Below are 17,755 nucleotides of genomic sequence, written 5' to 3'. Positions count from 1 at the left end.
CTATATACAGTATCTGCTGCGGGCCCCTATATACAGTATCCACCCGGCACCCCTCGCCCCTATATACAGTATCTGCTGCAGGCCCCTATATACAGTATCTGCTGCAGGCCCCTATATACAGTATCCACCCGGCACCCCTCGCCCCTATATACAGTATCTGCTGCAGGCCCCTATATACAGTATCCACCCGGCACCCCTCGCCCCTATATACAGTATCTGCTGCAGGCCCCTATATACAGTATCCACCCGGCACCCTTGCCCCTATATACAGTATCTGCTGCAGGCCCCTATATACAGTATCCACCCGGCACCCCTCGCCCCTATATACAGTATCCACCCGGCACCCCTCGCCCCTATATACAGTATCCACCCGGCACCCCTCGCCCCTATATACAGTATCTGCTGCAGGCCCCTATATACAGTATCCACCCGGCACCCCTCGCCCCTATATACAGTATCTGCTGCAGGCCCCTATATACAGTATCTGCTGCAGGCCCCTATATACAGTATCCACCCGGCACCCCTCGCCCCTATATACAGTATCTGCTGCAGGCCCCTATATACAGTATCCACCCGGCACCCCTCGCCCCTATATACAGTATCTGCTGCAGGCCCCTATATACAGTATCTGCTGCAGGCCCCTATATACAGTATCCACCCGGCACCCCTCGCCCCTATATACAGTATCCACCCGGCACCCCTCGCCCCTATATACAGTATCCACCCGGCACCCCTCGCCCCTATATACAGTATCCACCCGGCACCCCTCGCCCCTATATACAGTATCCACCCGGCACCCCTCGCCCCTATATACAGTATCCACCCGGCACCCCTCGCCCCTATATACAGTATCCACCCGGCACCCCTCGCCCCTATATACAGTATCCACCCGGCACCCCTCGCCCCTATATACAGTATCCACCCGGCACCCCTCGCCCCTATATACAGTATCCACCCGGCACCCCTCGCCCCTATATACAGTATCCACCCGGCACCCCTCGCCCCTATATACAGTATCTGCTGCAGGCCCCTATATACAGTATCCACCCGGCACCCTCGCCCCTATATACAGTATCTGCTGCAGGCCCCTATATACAGTATCCACCCGGCACCCTCGCCCCTATATACAGTATCTGCTGCGGGCCCCTATATACAGTATCCACCCGGCACCCCTCGCCCCTATATACAGTATCCACCCGGCACCCCTCGCCCCTATATACAGTATCCACCCGGCACCCCTCGCCCCTATATACAGTATCCACCCGGCACCCCTCGCCCCTATATACAGTATCCACCCGGCACCCCTCGCCCCTATATACAGTATCCACCCGGCACCCCTCGCCCCTATATACAGTATCCACCCGGCACCCCTCGCCCCTATATACAGTATCCACCCGGCACCCCTCGCCCCTATATACAGTATCCACCCGGCACCCCTCGCCCCTATATACAGTATCCACCCGGCACCCCTCGCCCCTATATACAGTATCTGCTGCAGGCCCCTATATACAGTATCCACCCGGCACCCCTCGCCCCTATATACAGTATCTGCTGCAGGCCCCTATATACAGTATCCACCCGGCACCCTCGCCCCTATATACAGTATCTGCTGCGGGCCCCTATATACAGTATCCACCCGGCACCCCTCGCCCCTATATACAGTATCCACCCGGCACCCCTCGCCCCTATATACAGTATCCACCCGGCACCCCTCGCCCCTATATACAGTATCCACCCGGCACCCCTCGCCCCTATATACAGTATCCACCCGGCACCCCTCGCCCCTATATACAGTATCCACCCGGCACCCCTCGCCCCTATATACAGTATCCACCCGGCACCCCTCGCCCCTATATACAGTATCCACCCGGCACCCCTCGCCCCTATATACAGTATCCACCCGGCACCCCTCGCCCCTATATACAGTATCCACCCGGCACCCCTATATACAGTATCCACCCGGCACCCCTCGCCCCTATATACAGTATCTGCTGCAGGCCCCTATATACAGTATCCACCCGGCACCCCTCGCCCCTATATACAGTATCTGCTGCAGGCCCCTATATACAGTATCCACCCGGCACCCCTCGCCCCTATATACAGTATCCACCCGGCACCCCTCGCCCCTATATACAGTATCCACCCGGCACCCCTCGCCCCTATATACAGTATCCACCCGGCACCCCTCGCCCCTATATACAGTATCTGCTGCAGGCCCCTATATACAGTATCCACCCGGCACCCCTCGCCCCTATATACAGTATCTGCTGCAGGCCCCTATATACAGTATCCACCCGGCACCCCTCGCCCCTATATACAGTATCTGCTGCAGGCCCCTATATACAGTATCCACCCGGCACCCTCGCCCCTATATACAGTATCTGCTGCAGGCCCCTATATACAGTATCCACCCGGCACCCTTGCCCCTATATACAGTATCTGCTGCAGGCCCCTATATACAGTATCCACCCGGCACCCCTCGCCCCTATATACAGTATCCACCCGGCACCCCTCGCCCCTATATACAGTATCCACCCGGCACCCCTCGCCCCTATATACAGTATCTGCTGCAGGCCCCTATATACAGTATCTGCTGCAGGCCCCTATATACAGTATCCACCCGGCACCCCTCGCCCCTATATACAGTATCTGCTGCAGGCCCCTATATACAGTATCCACCCGGCACCCCTCGCCCCTATATACAGTATCTGCTGCAGGCCCCTATATACAGTATCCACCCGGCACCCCTCGCCCCTATATACAGTATCCACCCGGCACCCCTCGCCCCTATATACAGTATCCACCCGGCACCCCTCGCCCCTATATACAGTATCCACCCGGCACCCCTCGCCCCTATATACAGTATCCACCCGGCACCCCTCGCCCCTATATACAGTATCCACCCGGCACCCTCGCCCCTATATACAGTATCTGCTGCAGGCCCCTATATACAGTATCCACCCGGCACCCCTCGCCCCTATATACAGTATCCACCCGGCACCCCTCGCCCCTATATACAGTATCCACCCGGCACCCCTCGCCCCTATATACAGTATCCACCCGGCACCCTTGCCCTTACTCACTGGGCCGGGGATTTCCATGGCGGCCATCATTACCCAGTGACTCATGAGGCATCAGAGGTGAAAGTGAAAGGAAGATGCTGCCTGCATCCCAATAACAACCAACTCCGCGGCACTGACAGTAGGGCCCAGGCCGGCACTGGTTATGGGGGCCATATAAACGGATCCTGAGACTCCAGAGCGTCAGCCGCGACTTTACGTAAATCGGGGGATTCTCATCGACCGCTAATTTCTGCTGTTACTGATAAATGTGCGGAGATTTAGGGGATTTTTTTGGTTGTTTTTTTTACTAATAGACAAAAAAAAATACATAACTGAGGAGCCGCTTTACATAAAAAATAACTATGAACATGCCTTTGCTATTTTATATAGATACATACATAGGAGAGGCATAATCTCCACTCATTTCCAAGACATTCTTGCACCAGTCGCAGTATAAACGCAGCGACAATCCGCGCAGTGTGTACACAGCAGAGCACGATGTGGTCGGCGCTCAATGGCCCGCGCATGCGCACTGCACCCTTCTGTACGCCTGGAGAGGCTCCTTCTCCTGACAACAGGTGACGCGGCAGGAGTCTAGTAATGTGATTGGCTGATGGCGCGGGCTTTATAATGAGCGTAGCTCTCAGCCCGAGCACAGAAGCGAAATAACCGCAGCGATGAGGAGCGCAGTGAGTGTGAGCGGGGCCCTGCTGGCCCTGTGCCTGACCCTGGCCGCGGCGGAGATCAGTGAGTACTAGGCGCTGCCACTGCTCAGCATGTGGAGGGGTCACTACTGACGGGCGACATTGTGCGGAGTGTGAGATGTCGCTTAGAAGTGTCGCTGACACTGAGCTGCTACATCTCTTATATATCGAGTTATATGGGGGGTTTACTGCATTGTTCCTTTGGGGTAAAGGTGGGGGGGGCAGTCGCGATATAAGAAGTCACTGATCCTCCCTGCGACAGACTGCGACATTCTCACCAGAGAGCAAAGAATAGGGAGATAACAGCACAGGAGGCCGAGCACCCCCCCATCATCCCGGGAGCACCCCCCCATCATCCCGGGAGCCCCCCCCCCCATCATCCCGGGAGCCCCCCCCCCCATCATCCCGGGAGCACCCCCCCATCATCCCGGGAGCACCCCCCCATCATCCCGGGAGCCCCCCCCCCCCATCATCCCGGGAGCCCCCCCCCCCATCATCCCGGGAGCACCCCCCCATCATCCCGGGAGCCCCCCCCCCATCATCCCAGGAGCCCCCCCCCCCACCGTCCCCGGGAGCCCCCCCCCATCATCCCGGGAGCACCCCCACCGTCCCCGGGAGCCCCCCCCCATCATCCCGGGAGCACCCCCACCGTCCCCGGGAGCCCCCCCCCCATCATCCCGGGAGCACCCCCATCATCCCGGGAGCACCCCCCCATCATCCCGGGAGCACCCCCACCGTCCCCGGGAGCACCCCACCTTCCCCACCGTCCCCGGGAGCACCCCGACCATCATCCCGGGAGCACCCCCACCGTCCCCGGGAGCACCCCACCTTCCCCACCGTCCCCGGGAGCACCCCGACCATCATCCCGGGAGCACCCCCACCGTCCCCGGGAGCACCCCACCTTCCCCACCGTCCCCGGGAGCACCCCGACCATCATCCCGGGAGCACCCCCACCGTCCCCGGGAGCACCCCACCTTCCCCACCGTCCCCGGGAGCACCCCGACCATCATCCCGGGAGCCCCCCACCTTCCCCACCGTCCCCGGGAGCACCCCGACCATCATCCCGGGAGCACCCCCACCGTCCCCGGGAGCACCCCACCTTCCCCACCGTCCCCGGGAGCACCCCGACCATCATCCCGGGAGCATCCCCACCGTCCCCGGGAGCTCCCCCCCACCGTCCCCGGGAGCTCCCCCCCATCATCCCCACCGTCCCCGGGAGCTCCCCCCCATCATCCCCACCGTCCCCGGGAGCACCCCCACCATCATCCCCACCGTCCCCGGGAGCTCCCCCCATCATCCCCACCGTCCCCGGGAGCACCCCCCATCATCCCCACCGTACCCGGGAGCACCCCCACACCGTCCCCGGGAGCCCCCCCCGCCGTCCCCGGGAGCTCCCCCCCATCATCCCCACCGTCCCCGGGAGCACCCCCACCATCATCCCCACCGTCCCCGGGAGCACCCCCACCATCATCCCCACCGTCCCCGGGAGCACCCCCCATCATCCCCACCGTCCCCGGGAGCCCCCCCCGCCGTCCCCGGGAGCTCCCCCACACCGACCCCGGGAGCACCCCCACACCGTCCCCGGGAGCCCCCCCCCGCCGTCCCCGGGAGCACCCCCACACCGTCCCCGGGAGCCCCCCCCCACCATCCCCGGGAGCTCCCCTCACCGTCCCCGGAGCACCTCCACCGTCCCCCGGGAGCACCCCCATCATTCTCCATCATCCCCGGGAGCACCCCCATCATTCTCCATCATCCGGGAGCACCCCCATCATCCCCGGGAGCACCCCCATCATTCTCCATCATCCGGGAGCACCCCCACCATCCTCCACCATCCCCGGGAGCACCCCGACCATCATCCCGGGAGCACCCCCACCGTCCCCGGGAGCACCCCACCTTCCCCACCGTCCCCGGGAGCACCCCGACCATCATCCCGGGAGCACCCCCACCGTCCCCGGGAGCACCCCACCTTCCCCACCGTCCCCGGGAGCACCCCGACCATCATCCCGGGAGCACCCCCACCGTCCCCGGGAGCACCCCACCTTCCCCACCGTCCCCGGGAGCACCCCGACCATCATCCCGGGAGCACCCCCACCGTCCCCGGGAGCACCCCACCTTCCCCACCGTCCCCGGGAGCACCCCGACCATCATCCCGGGAGCACCCCCACCGTCCCCGGGAGCACCCCACCTTCCCCACCGTCCCCGGGAGCACCCCGACCATCATCCCGGGAGCCCCCCACCTTCCCCACCGTCCCCGGGAGCACCCCGACCATCATCCCGGGAGCACCCCCACCGTCCCCGGGAGCACCCCACCTTCCCCACCGTCCCCGGGAGCACCCCGACCATCATCCCGGGAGCATCCCCACCGTCCCCGGGAGCACCCCACCTTCCCCACCGTCCCCGGGAGCACCCCGACCATCATCCCGGGAGCATCCCCACCGTCCCCGGGAGCTCCCCCCCACCATCCCCGGGAGCTCCCCCCCATCATCCCCACCGTCCCCGGGAGCTCCCCCCCATCATCCCCACCGTCCCCGGGAGCACCCCCACCATCATCCCCACCGTCCCCGGGAGCTCCCCCCATCATCCCCACCGTCCCCGGGAGCACCCCCCATCATCCCCACCGTACCCGGGAGCACCCCCACACCGTCCCCGGGAGCCCCCCCCGCCGTCCCCGGGAGCTCCCCCCCATCATCCCCACCGTCCCCGGGAGCACCCCCACCATCATCCCCACCGTCCCCGGGAGCACCCCCCACCGTCCCCGGGAGCACCCCCCCACCGTCCCCGGGAGCCCCCCCCGCCGTCCCCGGGAGCTCCCCCACACCGACCCCGGGAGCACCCCCACACCGTCCCCGGGAGCACCCCCACACCGTCCCCGGGAGCACCCCCCCACCATCCCCGGGAGCTCCCCTCACCGTCCCCGGAGCACCTCCACCGTCCCCCGGGAGCACCCCCATCATTCTCCATCATCCCCGGGAGCACCCCCATCATTCTCCATCATCCGGGAGCACCCCCACCATCCTCCACCATCCCCGGGAGATCCCCCACCTTCCTGGGAGTAGTCCCAGCAGCTACTTTCACTTTCATGTATGAGGGAAAATCCAGAGCTGATCCCCAGAGATGGCTGATACCAGGGAGCAACAGAGGCAGCAGCACCGTGGGCTCCTCCTGTGTCCTGTAGATCTATCTGTATCATTGTCTCCAGTCCTGATGTTGCTGTTGTTGTTATCATTATTTTGTTCACATTTTATCCATTTGTTATTCCACAAGTATTTGGTTCTCTGCTGATTTTGCTACTCTTCCCCCCCCCCTACACAGAATGAAGAGATCTGTCATTGTTATCATAGGTCACTTCACCTGGGAGAGACGGAATCTAAGATAAAATCCAGAAAATCACATTGTAGGATTGTTACATAATTTACATTTTATTACATGAAATGCAGCTCTGGTAAAAATGAAGAGCCCAAAAAGAAGGGCTCGCTTCTGGCTTTACTAGCAGAGGGATACAGAGAGCGTTATGTTGCCTCCATCCATAAAATTTCTACGACGGCAGTCCATTACAACGAGGTCAAGCAGCAGACACTGGGGACAACAAAGCTACAGACCGTCAGAGGGTGAAAACTACTCTCCACTGACCGGGATGACCGTCATCATTCGAATATCACTCAGCAACCGCAGGATGACATCAAGTGACCTACAAAAGGAATGGCAAATGGCAGCTGGGGTGAAGTGCACAGCAAGAACAGTTCATAACAGGCTCCTAGAGGCAGGGCTCAAGTCATGTAAAGCTAGAAAAAAGCCTTTCATCAATGAGAAGCAAAGGAGAGCCAGGCTGAAGTTTGCCAAAGACCATAAGGATTGGACCATAGAGGACTGGAGTAAGGTAATCTTCTCTGAGGAGTCTAATTTTCAGCTTTGCCCAACACCTGGTCGTCTAATGGTTAGACGGAGACCTGGAGAGGCGTACAAGCCACAGTGTCCTGCACCCACTGTGACATTTGGTGGAGGATCGGTGATGATTGGGTGAGGCATCTCACTTTCTGAAAATAAATACAAAATTTAGTTCTTGGAGACCAAAATCAGACAAACCGAAAACTTTGCAGTGGTCTCTTAACTTTTGCCAGAGCTGTTTATATGGTGCTGCAATGTAGGAACATGCAAGCTCCACTAGATGGCAATGGAGTGGAAGGTGGGCTGCACCTAGGCAATGCAGACCTGTCGTGCAGCAGCGAGGCCACCACCAGATGGCAGCAGAATAGTCAAACAAGCCGGGTCAGGTAACAATCTGTAGCGCAGTACCAAAAGGAATAAATTAAACTCAGTCAGAGACAACTCAAAAAGATCAGTTACCGTCAGGAGCAGATAAGCCAAAGACAAGAGATGGACCCGGACTTGCTTCTAAGTCAAAACCAGGGAGTCAGCACACTAAAGGGAAACACAGAGTTGGGACGGGGAGAAGGGGACACGGGTCAAGTCAGGAATAACAGCAGGACAAGTCAGTCATCCACTCACGCCATAGGCAGCACTATAACTGACATCACCTGCAGGAAACAGCGGCGATAAATAGCAAACCTGAACCCAGACTGAGGCTGAGACAGGTCTGACATGACCAGACCGGGAAAATGGGAAAACAGGACTCAAAACCCGGGTCTGGATCCTGACACTGTAAGTATTTGATCACCGACCAACCAGCAAGAATTCTGGCTCTCACAGACCTGTTAATTTTTCCGTAAGACGCCTCCTACTCCGCACTAATTACTTGGATTGTCTGATCTCGCTATCTGCATAAAAGACACCTGTCCACAATCAATCACACCCCAACCTCTCCACCATGGCCAACACCAAAGAGCTGACTAATGACACCAGGGACAAAATTGTTCAAGGCTGGGATGCGCTACAGGACAATAGGCAGCAGCTTGTTGAAAAGGTAACAACTAGTGGCACAATTATTAGAAAATGGAAGAAACATAAGATGACTGTCAATCTTTCCTCGGTCTGGGGCTCCATGCAGGATCTCACCTCAAGGGGGTAAGGATGATTCCGAGAGGTCAGAAATCAGCTCAGAACTTCACAGGAGGACCTGGTCAATGGCCTGAAGAGAGTTAATACCACAGTCACAAACATTAACGTTAGTAACACACTACGCTGTCATGGATTACAATCCTGCAGGGTCAGCAAGGTCCCCATGCTCACACCACCACATGTCCAGACCAGTCTGAAGTTCACCAATGACCATATGGATGATCTGGAGGAGGCATGGGAGGTCAGAGGAGACCAAAATAGAACTTTTTGGTATCAACTCCACTCACTGTGTTTGGAGGAAGAAGGAGTACAACCCCAAGAATACCATCCCAACCATGAAGCATGGTGGGGGGAAACATTATACTTTGGAGTTGCTTTTCTGCAAAGGGGCAGGATGACTGCACTATATTGCAGAGAGGGTGGATGGGGGTCATGTATTGTGAGATTTTTTTCCAATAACCTCCTTCCGTAAAAGCACTGAAGATGGGTCGTGGCAGTGCCTTCCTTGACAATGACCCAAAACACACAGCCAGGGCATCTAAGGAGTGGCTTCATAAGAAGCATTGCACGGTCCTGGAGTGGCCTAGCCAGTCTCCAGACATGAACCCACTAGAAAATCTTTGGAGGGAGCTGAAACTCCATGTTGCCCAGCGACCGCCCCAAAAACTGGAAGATCTGTATGGAGGAGGGGGCCAAAATCCCTGCTGCAGTGTGTGCAAACCTGGTCAAGAACCACAGGAAACGCCCGACCTCTGTGACTGCAAACAAAGGTTTCTGCACCAAATGTTAAGTGCTGTTCTATTCTATCAAATACTTAGTTCATGCAATAAAATGCAAATTATGTAACAATCCTACAATGTGATTATCTGGATTTTATTCTTAGATTCCGTCTCTCACAGATAAAGTGACCTACGATAACAATTACAGCCCTCTCCATTCTGTGTAGGGGGAAAATTAACAAAATCGGTAGAGGATCAAATACTTATTTCACCACTGTAGAGGAAGGAGCAGGGTCCTAAGCAGCACAGAGGATGTCAGCAGAGGAGGGGGCTGATCACATAGGGGGGTCACAGATACATAGAGGAAGGTGCAGGGTCCTCAGCAGCACAGAGGATGTCAGCAGAGGAGGGGGCTGATCACATAGGGGGGTCACAGATACATAGAGGAAGGTGCAGGGTCCTCAGCAGCACAGAGGATGTCAGCAGAGGAGGACGCTGATCACATAGGGGGGTCACAGATACATAGAGGAAGGTGCAGAGTCCTCAGCAGCACAGAGGATGTCAGCAGAGGAGGGGGCTGATCACATAGGGGGGTCACAGATACATAGAGGAAGGAGCAGGGTCCTAAGCAGCACAGAGGATGTCAGCAGAGGAGGGGGCTGATCACATAGGGGGGTCACAGATACATAGAGGAAGGTGCAGGATCCTCAGCAGCACAGAGGATGTCAGCAGAGGAGGGCGCTGATCACATAGGGGATCACAGATACATAGAGGAAGGAGCAGGGTCCTCAGCAGCACAGAGGATGTCAGCAGAGGAGGGCGCTGATCACATAGGGGGGTCACAGATACATAGAGGAAGGTGCAGAGTCCTCAGCAGCACAGAGGATGTCAGCAGAGGAGGGGGCTGATCACATAGGGGGGTCACAGATACATAGAGGAAGGAGCAGGGTCCTAAGCAGCACAGAGGATGTCAGCAGAGGAGGGGGCTGATCACATAGGGGGGTCACAGATACATAGAGGAAGGAGCAGGGTCCTCAGCAGCACAGAGGATGTCAGCAGAGGAGGGCGCTGATCACATAGGGGGGTCACAGATACATAGAGGAAGGTGCAGAGTCCTCAGCAGCACAGAGGATGTCAGCAGAGGAGGGGGCTGATCACATAGGGGGGTCACAGATACATAGAGGAAGGAGCAGGGTCCTAAGCAGCACAGAGGATGTCAGCAGAGGAGGGGGCTGATCACATAGGGGGGTCACAGATACATAGAGGAAGGTGCAGGATCCTCAGCAGCACAGAGGATGTCAGCAGAGGAGGGCGCTGATTACATAGGGGATCACAGATACATAGAGGAAGGTGCAGGGTCCTCAGCAGCACAGAGGATGTCAGCAGAGGAGGGGGCTGATCACATAGGGGGGTCACAGATACATAGAGGAAGGTGCAGAGTCCTCAGCAGCACAGAGGATGTCAGCAGAGGAGGGGGCTGATCACATAGGGGGGTCACAGATACATAGAGGAAGGAGCAGGGTCCTAAGCAGCACAGAGGATGTCAGCAGAGGAGGGGGCTGATCACATAGGGGGGTCACAGATACATAGAGGAAGGAGCAGGGTCCTCAGCAGCACAGAGGATGTCAGCAGAGGAGGGCGCTGATCACATAGGGGGGTCACAGATACATAGAGGAAGGTGCAGAGTCCTCAGCAGCACAGAGGATGTCAGCAGAGGAGGGGGCTGATCACATAGGGGGGTCACAGATACATAGAGGAAGGAGCAGGGTCCTAAGCAGCACAGAGGATGTCAGCAGAGGAGGGCGCTGATCACATAGGGGGGTCACAGATACATAGAGGAAGGTGCAGGATCCTCAGCAGCACAGAGGATGTCAGCAGAGGAGGGCGCTGATTACATAGGGGATCACAGATACATAGAGGAAGGTGCAGGGTCCTCAGCAGCACAGAGGATGTCAGCAGAGGAGGGGGCTGATCACATAGGGGGGTCACAGATACATAGAGGAAGGTGCAGGGTCCTCAGCAGCACAGAGGATGTCAGCAGAGGAGGGGGCTGATCACATAGGGGGGGTCACAGATACATAGAGGAAGGAGCAGGGTCCTCAGCAGCACAGAGGATGTCAGCAGAGGAGGGCGCTGATCACATAGGGGGGTCACAGATACATAGAGGAAGGTGCAGGATCCTCAGCAGCACAGAGGATGTCAGCAGAGGAGGGCGCTGATCACATAGGGGGGTCACAGATACATAGAGGAAGGAGCAGGGTCCTCAGCAGCACAGAGGATGTCAGCAGAGGAGGGGGCTGATCACATAGGGGGGTCACAGATACATAGAGGAAGGAGCAGGGTCCTCAGCAGCACAGAGGATGTCAGCAGAGGAGGGCGCTGATCACATAGGGGGGTCACAGATACATAGAGGAAGGTGCAGGATCCTCAGCAGCACAGAGGATGTCAGCAGAGGAGGGCGCTGATCACATAGGGGGGTCACAGATACATAGAGGAAGGAGCAGGGTCCTCAGCAGCACAGAGGATGTCAGCAGAGGAGGGCGCTGATCACATAGGGGGGTCACAGATACATAGAGGAAGGAGCAGGGTCCTCAGCAGCACAGAGGATGTCAGCAGAGGAGGGGGCTGATCACATAGGGGGGTCACAGATACATAGAGGAAGGTGCAGGATCCTCAGCAGCACAGAGGATGTCAGCAGAGGAGGGCGCTGATCACATAGGGGGGTCACAGATGCATAGAGGAAGGTGCAGGGTCCTCAGCAGCACAGAGGATGTCAGCAGAGGAGGGCGCTGATCACATAGGGGGGGTCACAGATACATAGAGGAAGGAGCAGGGTCCTCAGCAGCACAGAGGATGTCAGCATAGGAGGGCGCTGATCACATAGGGGGTCACAGATACATAGAGGAAGGTGCAGGGTCCTCAGCAGCACAGAGGATGTCAGCAGGGGAGGGGGCTGATCACATAGGGGGGTCACAGATACATAGAGGAAGGAGCAGGGTCCTCAGCAGCACAGAGGATGTCAGCTGAGAAGGGGGCTGATCACATAGGGTGGGTCACAGATACATAGAGGAAGGAGCAGGGTCCTCAGCAGCACAGAGGATGTCAGCAGAGGAGGGCGCTGATCACATAGGGAGGTCACAGATACATAGAGGAAGGAGCAGGGTCCTCAGCAGCACAGAGGATGTCAGCTGAGAAGGGGGCTGATCACATAGGGGGGTCACAGATACATAGAGGAAGGAGCAGGGTCCTCAGCAGCACAGAGGATGTCAGCAGAGGAGGGCGCTGATCACATAGGGAGGTCACAGATACATAGAGGAAGGTGCAGGGTCCTCAGCAGCACAGAGGATGTCAGCAGAGGAGGGGGCTGATCACATAGGGGGGTCACAGATACATAGAGGAAGGAGCAGAGTCCTCAGCAGCACAGAGGATGTCAGCAGAGGAGGGGGCTGATCACATAGGGGGGTCACAGATACATAGAGGAAGGTGCAGGGTCCTCAGCAGCACAGAGGATGTCAGCAGAGGAGGACGCTGATCACATAGGGGGGTCACAGATACATAGAGGAAGGAGAAGGGTCCTCAGCAGCACAGAGGATGTCAGCAGAGGAGGGGGCTGATCACATAGGGGGGTCACAGATACATAGAGGAAGGTGCAGGGTCCTCAGCAGCACAGAGGATGTCAGCAGAGGAGGGTGCTGATCACATAGGGGGTTCACAGATACATAGAGGAAGGTGCAGAGTCCTCAGCAGCACAGAGGATGTCAGCAGAGGAGGGGGCTGATCACATAGGGGGGTCACAGATACATAGAGGAAGGAGAAGGGTCCTCAGCAGCACAGAGGATGTCAGCAGAGGAGGACGCTGATCACATAGGGGGGTCACAGATACATAGAGGAAGGAGAAGGGTCCTCAGCAGCACAGAGGATGTCAGCAGAGGAGGGGGCTGATCACATAGGGGGGTCACAGATACATAGAGGAAGGAGAAGGGTCCTCAGCAGCACAGAGGATGTCAGCAGAGGAGGGGGCTGATCACATAGGGGGGTCACAGATACATAGAGGAAGGTGCGGGGTCCTCAGCAGCACAGAGGATGTCAGCAGAGGAGGGGGCTGATCACATAGGGGGGTCACAGATACATAGAGGAAGGAGAAGGGTCCTCAGCAGCACAGAGGATGTCAGCAGAGGAGGGGGCTGATCACATAGGGGGGTCACAGATACATAGAGGAAGGAGAAGGGTCCTCAGCAGCACAGAGGATGTCAGCAGAGGAGGGGGCTGATCACATAGGGGGGTCACAGATACATAGAGGAAGGAGCAGGGTCCTCAGCAGCACAGAGGATGTCAGCAGAGGAGGGGGCTGATCACATAGGGGGGTCACAGATACATAGAGGAAGGTGCGGGGTCCTCAGCAGCACAGAGGATGTCAGCAGAGGAGGGGGCTGATCACATAGGGGGTCACATATACATAGAGGAAGGAGCAGGGTCCTCAGCAGCACAGAGGATGTCAGCAGAGGAGGGGGCTGATCACATAGGGGGGTCACAGATACATAGAGAAAGGAGCAGGGTCCTCAGCAGCACAGAGGATGTCAGCAGAGGAGGGGGCTGATCACATAGGGGGGTCACAGATACATAGAGGAAGGAGCAGGGTCCTCAGCAGCACAGAGGATGTCAGCAGAGGAGGGGGCTGATCACATAGGGGGGTCACAGATACATAGAGAAAGGAGCAGGGTCCTCAGCAGCACAGAGGATGTCAGCAGAGGAGGGGGCTGATCACATAGGGGGGGTCACAGATACATAGAGGAAGGTGCAGAGTCCTCAGCAGCACAGAGGATGTCAGCAGAGGAGGACGCTGATCACATAGGGGGGTCACAGATACATAGAGGAAGGAGAAGGGTCCTCAGCAGCACAGAGGATGTCAGCAGAGGAGGGCGCTGATCACATAGGGGGTCACAGATACATAGAGGAAGGAGCAGGGTCCTCAGCAGCACAGAGGATGTCAGCAGAGGAGGGGGCTGATCACATAGGGAGGTCACAGATACATAGAGGAAGGTGCAGAGTCCTCAGCAGCACAGAGGATGTCAGCAGAGGAGGGGGCTGATCACATAGGGGGGGTCACAGATACATAGAGGAAGGAGCAGGGTCCTCAGCAGCACAGAGGATGTCAGCAGAGGAGGGGGCTGATCACATAGGGAGGTCACAGATACATAGAGGAAGGTGCAGAGTCCTCAGCAGCACAGAGGATGTCAGCAGAGGAGGGGGCTGATCACATAGGGGGGGTCACAGATACATAGAGGAAGGAGCAGGGTCCTCAGCAGCACAGAGGATGTCAGCAGAGGAGGATGCTGATCACATAGGGGGGTCACAGATACATAGAGGAAGGTGCAGGGTCCTCAGCAGCACAGAGGATGTCAGCAGAGGAGGGGGCTGATCACATAGGGGGGTCACAGATACATAGAGGAAGGTGCAGGGTCCTCAGCAGCACAGAGGATGTCAGCAGAGGAGGGGGCTGATCACATAGGGGGTCACAGATACATAGAGGAAGGTGCAGGGTCCTCAGCAGCACAGAGGATGTCAGCAGAGGAGGGGGCTGATCACATAGGGGGGTCACAGATACATAGAGGAAGGTGCAGGGTCCTCAGCAGCACAGAGGATGTCAGCAGAGGAGGGGGCTGATCACATAGGGGGGTCACAGATACATAGAGGAAGGTGCAGGGTCCTCAGCAGCACAGAGGATGTCAGCAGAGGAGGACGCTGATCACATAGGGAGGTCACAGATACATAGAGCAGCGAGTGATATTTTCGGGGGGCTGCGGACCCCTGCACTGTCTCTTTTCTCACGCCCCTGTGTTTCTCCGCAGAGTCCCCCACAGTGAACATCTACAGTCAGACCCCAGTGGAGTTCGGGAATAAGAACACTCTGATCTGTCATGCCAGCGGATTCCACCCCCCGCGTATCGATATGTTGCTGAAGAAGAACGGGGTGCCGATTGAGGGCTGCAAACAGTCTGACCTGACCTTCGGCCGAGACTGGACGTACGTCATCACCACGCACGCCGAGTTCACCCCCGGGAAAGAAGACAACTGGGAGTGCGAGGTCAAGCACGACGAGGGGAAAGCTCAGACCTACCGGCTCGGTACGTCTCCGTACGTCTCCGTCCCCATGATAACACTGCCTGCACTGACTTATTTCCCCACAATGTCCCCATGATAACACTGCCTGCACTGACTTATTTCCCCACAATGTCCCCATGATAACACTGCCTGCACTGACTTATTTCCCCACAATGTCCCCATGATAACACTGCCTGCACTGACTTATTTCCCCACAATGTCCCCATGATAACACTGCCTGCACTGACTTATTTCCCCACAATGTCCCCATGATAACACTGCCTGCTCTCGGGTGAATGTTTTGTTTGTCGTTCTTGTACAGAGATGAGCGCCAGGAGCCGATCACTGACTATTTTGTATTTTCTTTTTCAGAAATTTTCTGATTTGTTTAAAAGGTGAGTGAAGATTTTATCATTTGCACCCAAAATAAAAAATAAAAAAATTTGATTGTTAGAAAAATGTCCGCCAGCATCCAAGGGCAGAGTCCTGAACTGTAGAGACTCCTGTCTGTCACCTGCGGCAGCGGGGATCCCCAGTATTGTGCTCGGGGTTCCCCTTTGTCTCCTGAGCTCACTGATGATCACTTTGTTTCCTCTCTCCTTTTATTTGCAGCTTGGAGGTGAAGTGTTGTCTTCTGTCTTCCTCTGTCCGCGCCTCCCCACCCTCTGCCAATCAGCTGATTACACCTGCTCCATGAGATGCAGCTATCAATGGGTTAATCCTGGCCTCCCTGCGCTTCGGCCTTTCGCCTGAAAGTTTTAAAGAAGTTTTCTTTTTATTGTTATATTTAATCCCCGGCCGCAGTCATGTGACCTCTCCCCCCCGCTGATCCTCGCAGAGCCCGATGTAGCAGAGCCGAGTCTGTCATTTTTGCCTTTGCTCCGGTGTTTGGAGCCTTTTTTTTAGTCCGTTTCCTCTTTTGCTTTGTGGATTTTGTTCTCTAGCCGTCCGCGGCCTTTTGTAAATGGCGACTCTCGCGCTTGTTTTCGCTGCCTGCGATGTCCTGACGGGTCGCGTCGCTGTTTGTTCTAAAATTTTGCTAAAAAAATTAAAGAATTAATTTGATTTTGTGCTTAAAAAGTATTTTTTTAGTCCGTTTTCTTTTTTAATTTGTTGCTATTTGCAACAAATTAAAAAAGAAAACGGACTAAAAAAATACCGCACAAATGATGCAACCGGCCCGTGTGCTTTCTGTGTGGCTTTACATGGGACTGCAGGCCCTGTCCTCTCTCGGTGTCGTGTGATAAGTTTCTGATTTCTTCTCTTTTATACGATCTCTGAATCATAAGATCAGATTTTCCTGTTCTCTCCTCTGTTTGCACCGGGGCAGGAAAGTGTTACTGAGCGGCCCTGCACTGTGTGTGCGGAGGGTCAGCGCCTCCCGGAGGACACTGCTGGGATCACACATGATGGGATCCAACCGAGAGAGAAACCGCGCAAAGAATGGCGCGCAGCGGCCGATCCCTGTGGTGTGGGCGGGGCCAGTGTCTCCGGTGCATGCAGACATTTTATACTAATAAAGTTTTCTCATGACCCCCGTCACTCGTCTGGTTTCTTTGTTACCTTGTGTCATTACCCGCATGTCAGGACTCGGCCGCCCAGGGTGACGCTGTGAACGCCCCGGCCGCTCGTCTCCGGAGATGACCATTTCTGTGTGTTTATAGTCTGATGCCTGTAATTTATACCCTTGTGGGCGGCGGCCGGTCCCTGATGAGCTTCGTTGCTCTCCAGTCACCGCCGGATCTGCGCCGCTCTCCAGTCACCGCCGGATCTGCGCCGCTCTCCAGTCACCGCCAGAGCTGCCCCCCTCTCCAGTCACTTCCGGAGCTGCCCCCCTCTCCAGTCACTTCCGGAGCTGCGCCCCTCTCCAGTCACCTCCAGAGCTGCGCTCACAGTTCTGCTCGTGCTGAGGTGGATGCCTCTTTCTGCTCACATGCCCAGAGGTGGATGATGGGAGGGTATCGGGCCATAGAAATGTCCATAAAAATCCATTGTGATGAAAATCGCCTCATCAGGGACTGGGGGGCACAAAATCTGAGGGGGAGGTTGCAGAATCACACCGGACTGGAGAGGGCGCTGACACCCCGACAAGGCCCGAGGCAGGGATGCCCTCCACTGAGATCCGTGGAGCCTTGTCACATGGCTTGGAATA

General features: G+C 56.9%; 2 protein-coding genes across 2 annotated transcripts; both read left to right on the top strand.

Annotated features, from left to right (window-relative positions):
- Positions 1-3,650: 3,650 nt before the first annotated feature.
- Positions 3,651-17,145, top strand: LOC141050781 (beta-2-microglobulin-like). The gene is made up of 4 exons (XM_073547430.1): positions 3,651-3,809; positions 15,351-15,626; positions 15,976-15,998; positions 16,216-17,145. The coding sequence occupies exons 1-3, from the start codon at positions 3,740-3,742 to the stop codon at positions 15,984-15,986; spliced, it is 357 nt and encodes a 118-aa protein (XP_073403531.1). The 5' UTR covers positions 3,651-3,739; the 3' UTR covers positions 15,987-15,998; positions 16,216-17,145.
- Positions 3,885-11,075, top strand: LOC141050631 (uncharacterized). The gene is made up of 2 exons (XM_073547219.1): positions 3,885-3,972; positions 4,314-11,075. The coding sequence occupies exons 1-2, from the start codon at positions 3,885-3,887 to the stop codon at positions 6,851-6,853; spliced, it is 2,628 nt and encodes an 875-aa protein (XP_073403320.1). The 3' UTR covers positions 6,854-11,075.
- Positions 17,146-17,755: the final 610 nt, after the last annotated feature.

Source organism: Dendrobates tinctorius, unplaced genomic scaffold (assembly GCF_039654945.1).
Source record: "Dendrobates tinctorius isolate UK_male_01 unplaced genomic scaffold, ASM3965494v1 ptg000152l, whole genome shotgun sequence".
NCBI classification, from domain to species: Eukaryota; Metazoa; Chordata; class Amphibia; order Anura; family Dendrobatidae; genus Dendrobates; species Dendrobates tinctorius.
Note: the sequence above shows the minus strand (reverse complement) of the source record. Positions and strands in the feature narration are given on the sequence as shown.

What these genes read in the sequence shown, in the direction of transcription:
- LOC141050781 (XM_073547430.1), top strand. Translation starts at nt 3,740, where the DNA reads ATGAGGAGCGCAGTGAGTGTGAGCGGGGCCCTGCTGGCCCTGTGCCTG. An exon ending in CCTGGCCGCGGCGGAGATCA is followed by an intron (nt 3,810 to 15,350) that starts GTGAGTACTAGG and finishes GTTTCTCCGCAG; the next exon opens with AGTCCCCCACAGTGAACATC.
- LOC141050631 (XM_073547219.1), top strand. Translation starts at nt 3,885, where the DNA reads ATGTCGCTTAGAAGTGTCGCTGACACTGAGCTGCTACATCTCTTATAT. An exon ending in TACTGCATTGTTCCTTTGGG is followed by an intron (nt 3,973 to 4,313) that starts GTAAAGGTGGGG and finishes CCATCATCCCAG; the next exon opens with GAGCCCCCCCCCCCACCGTC.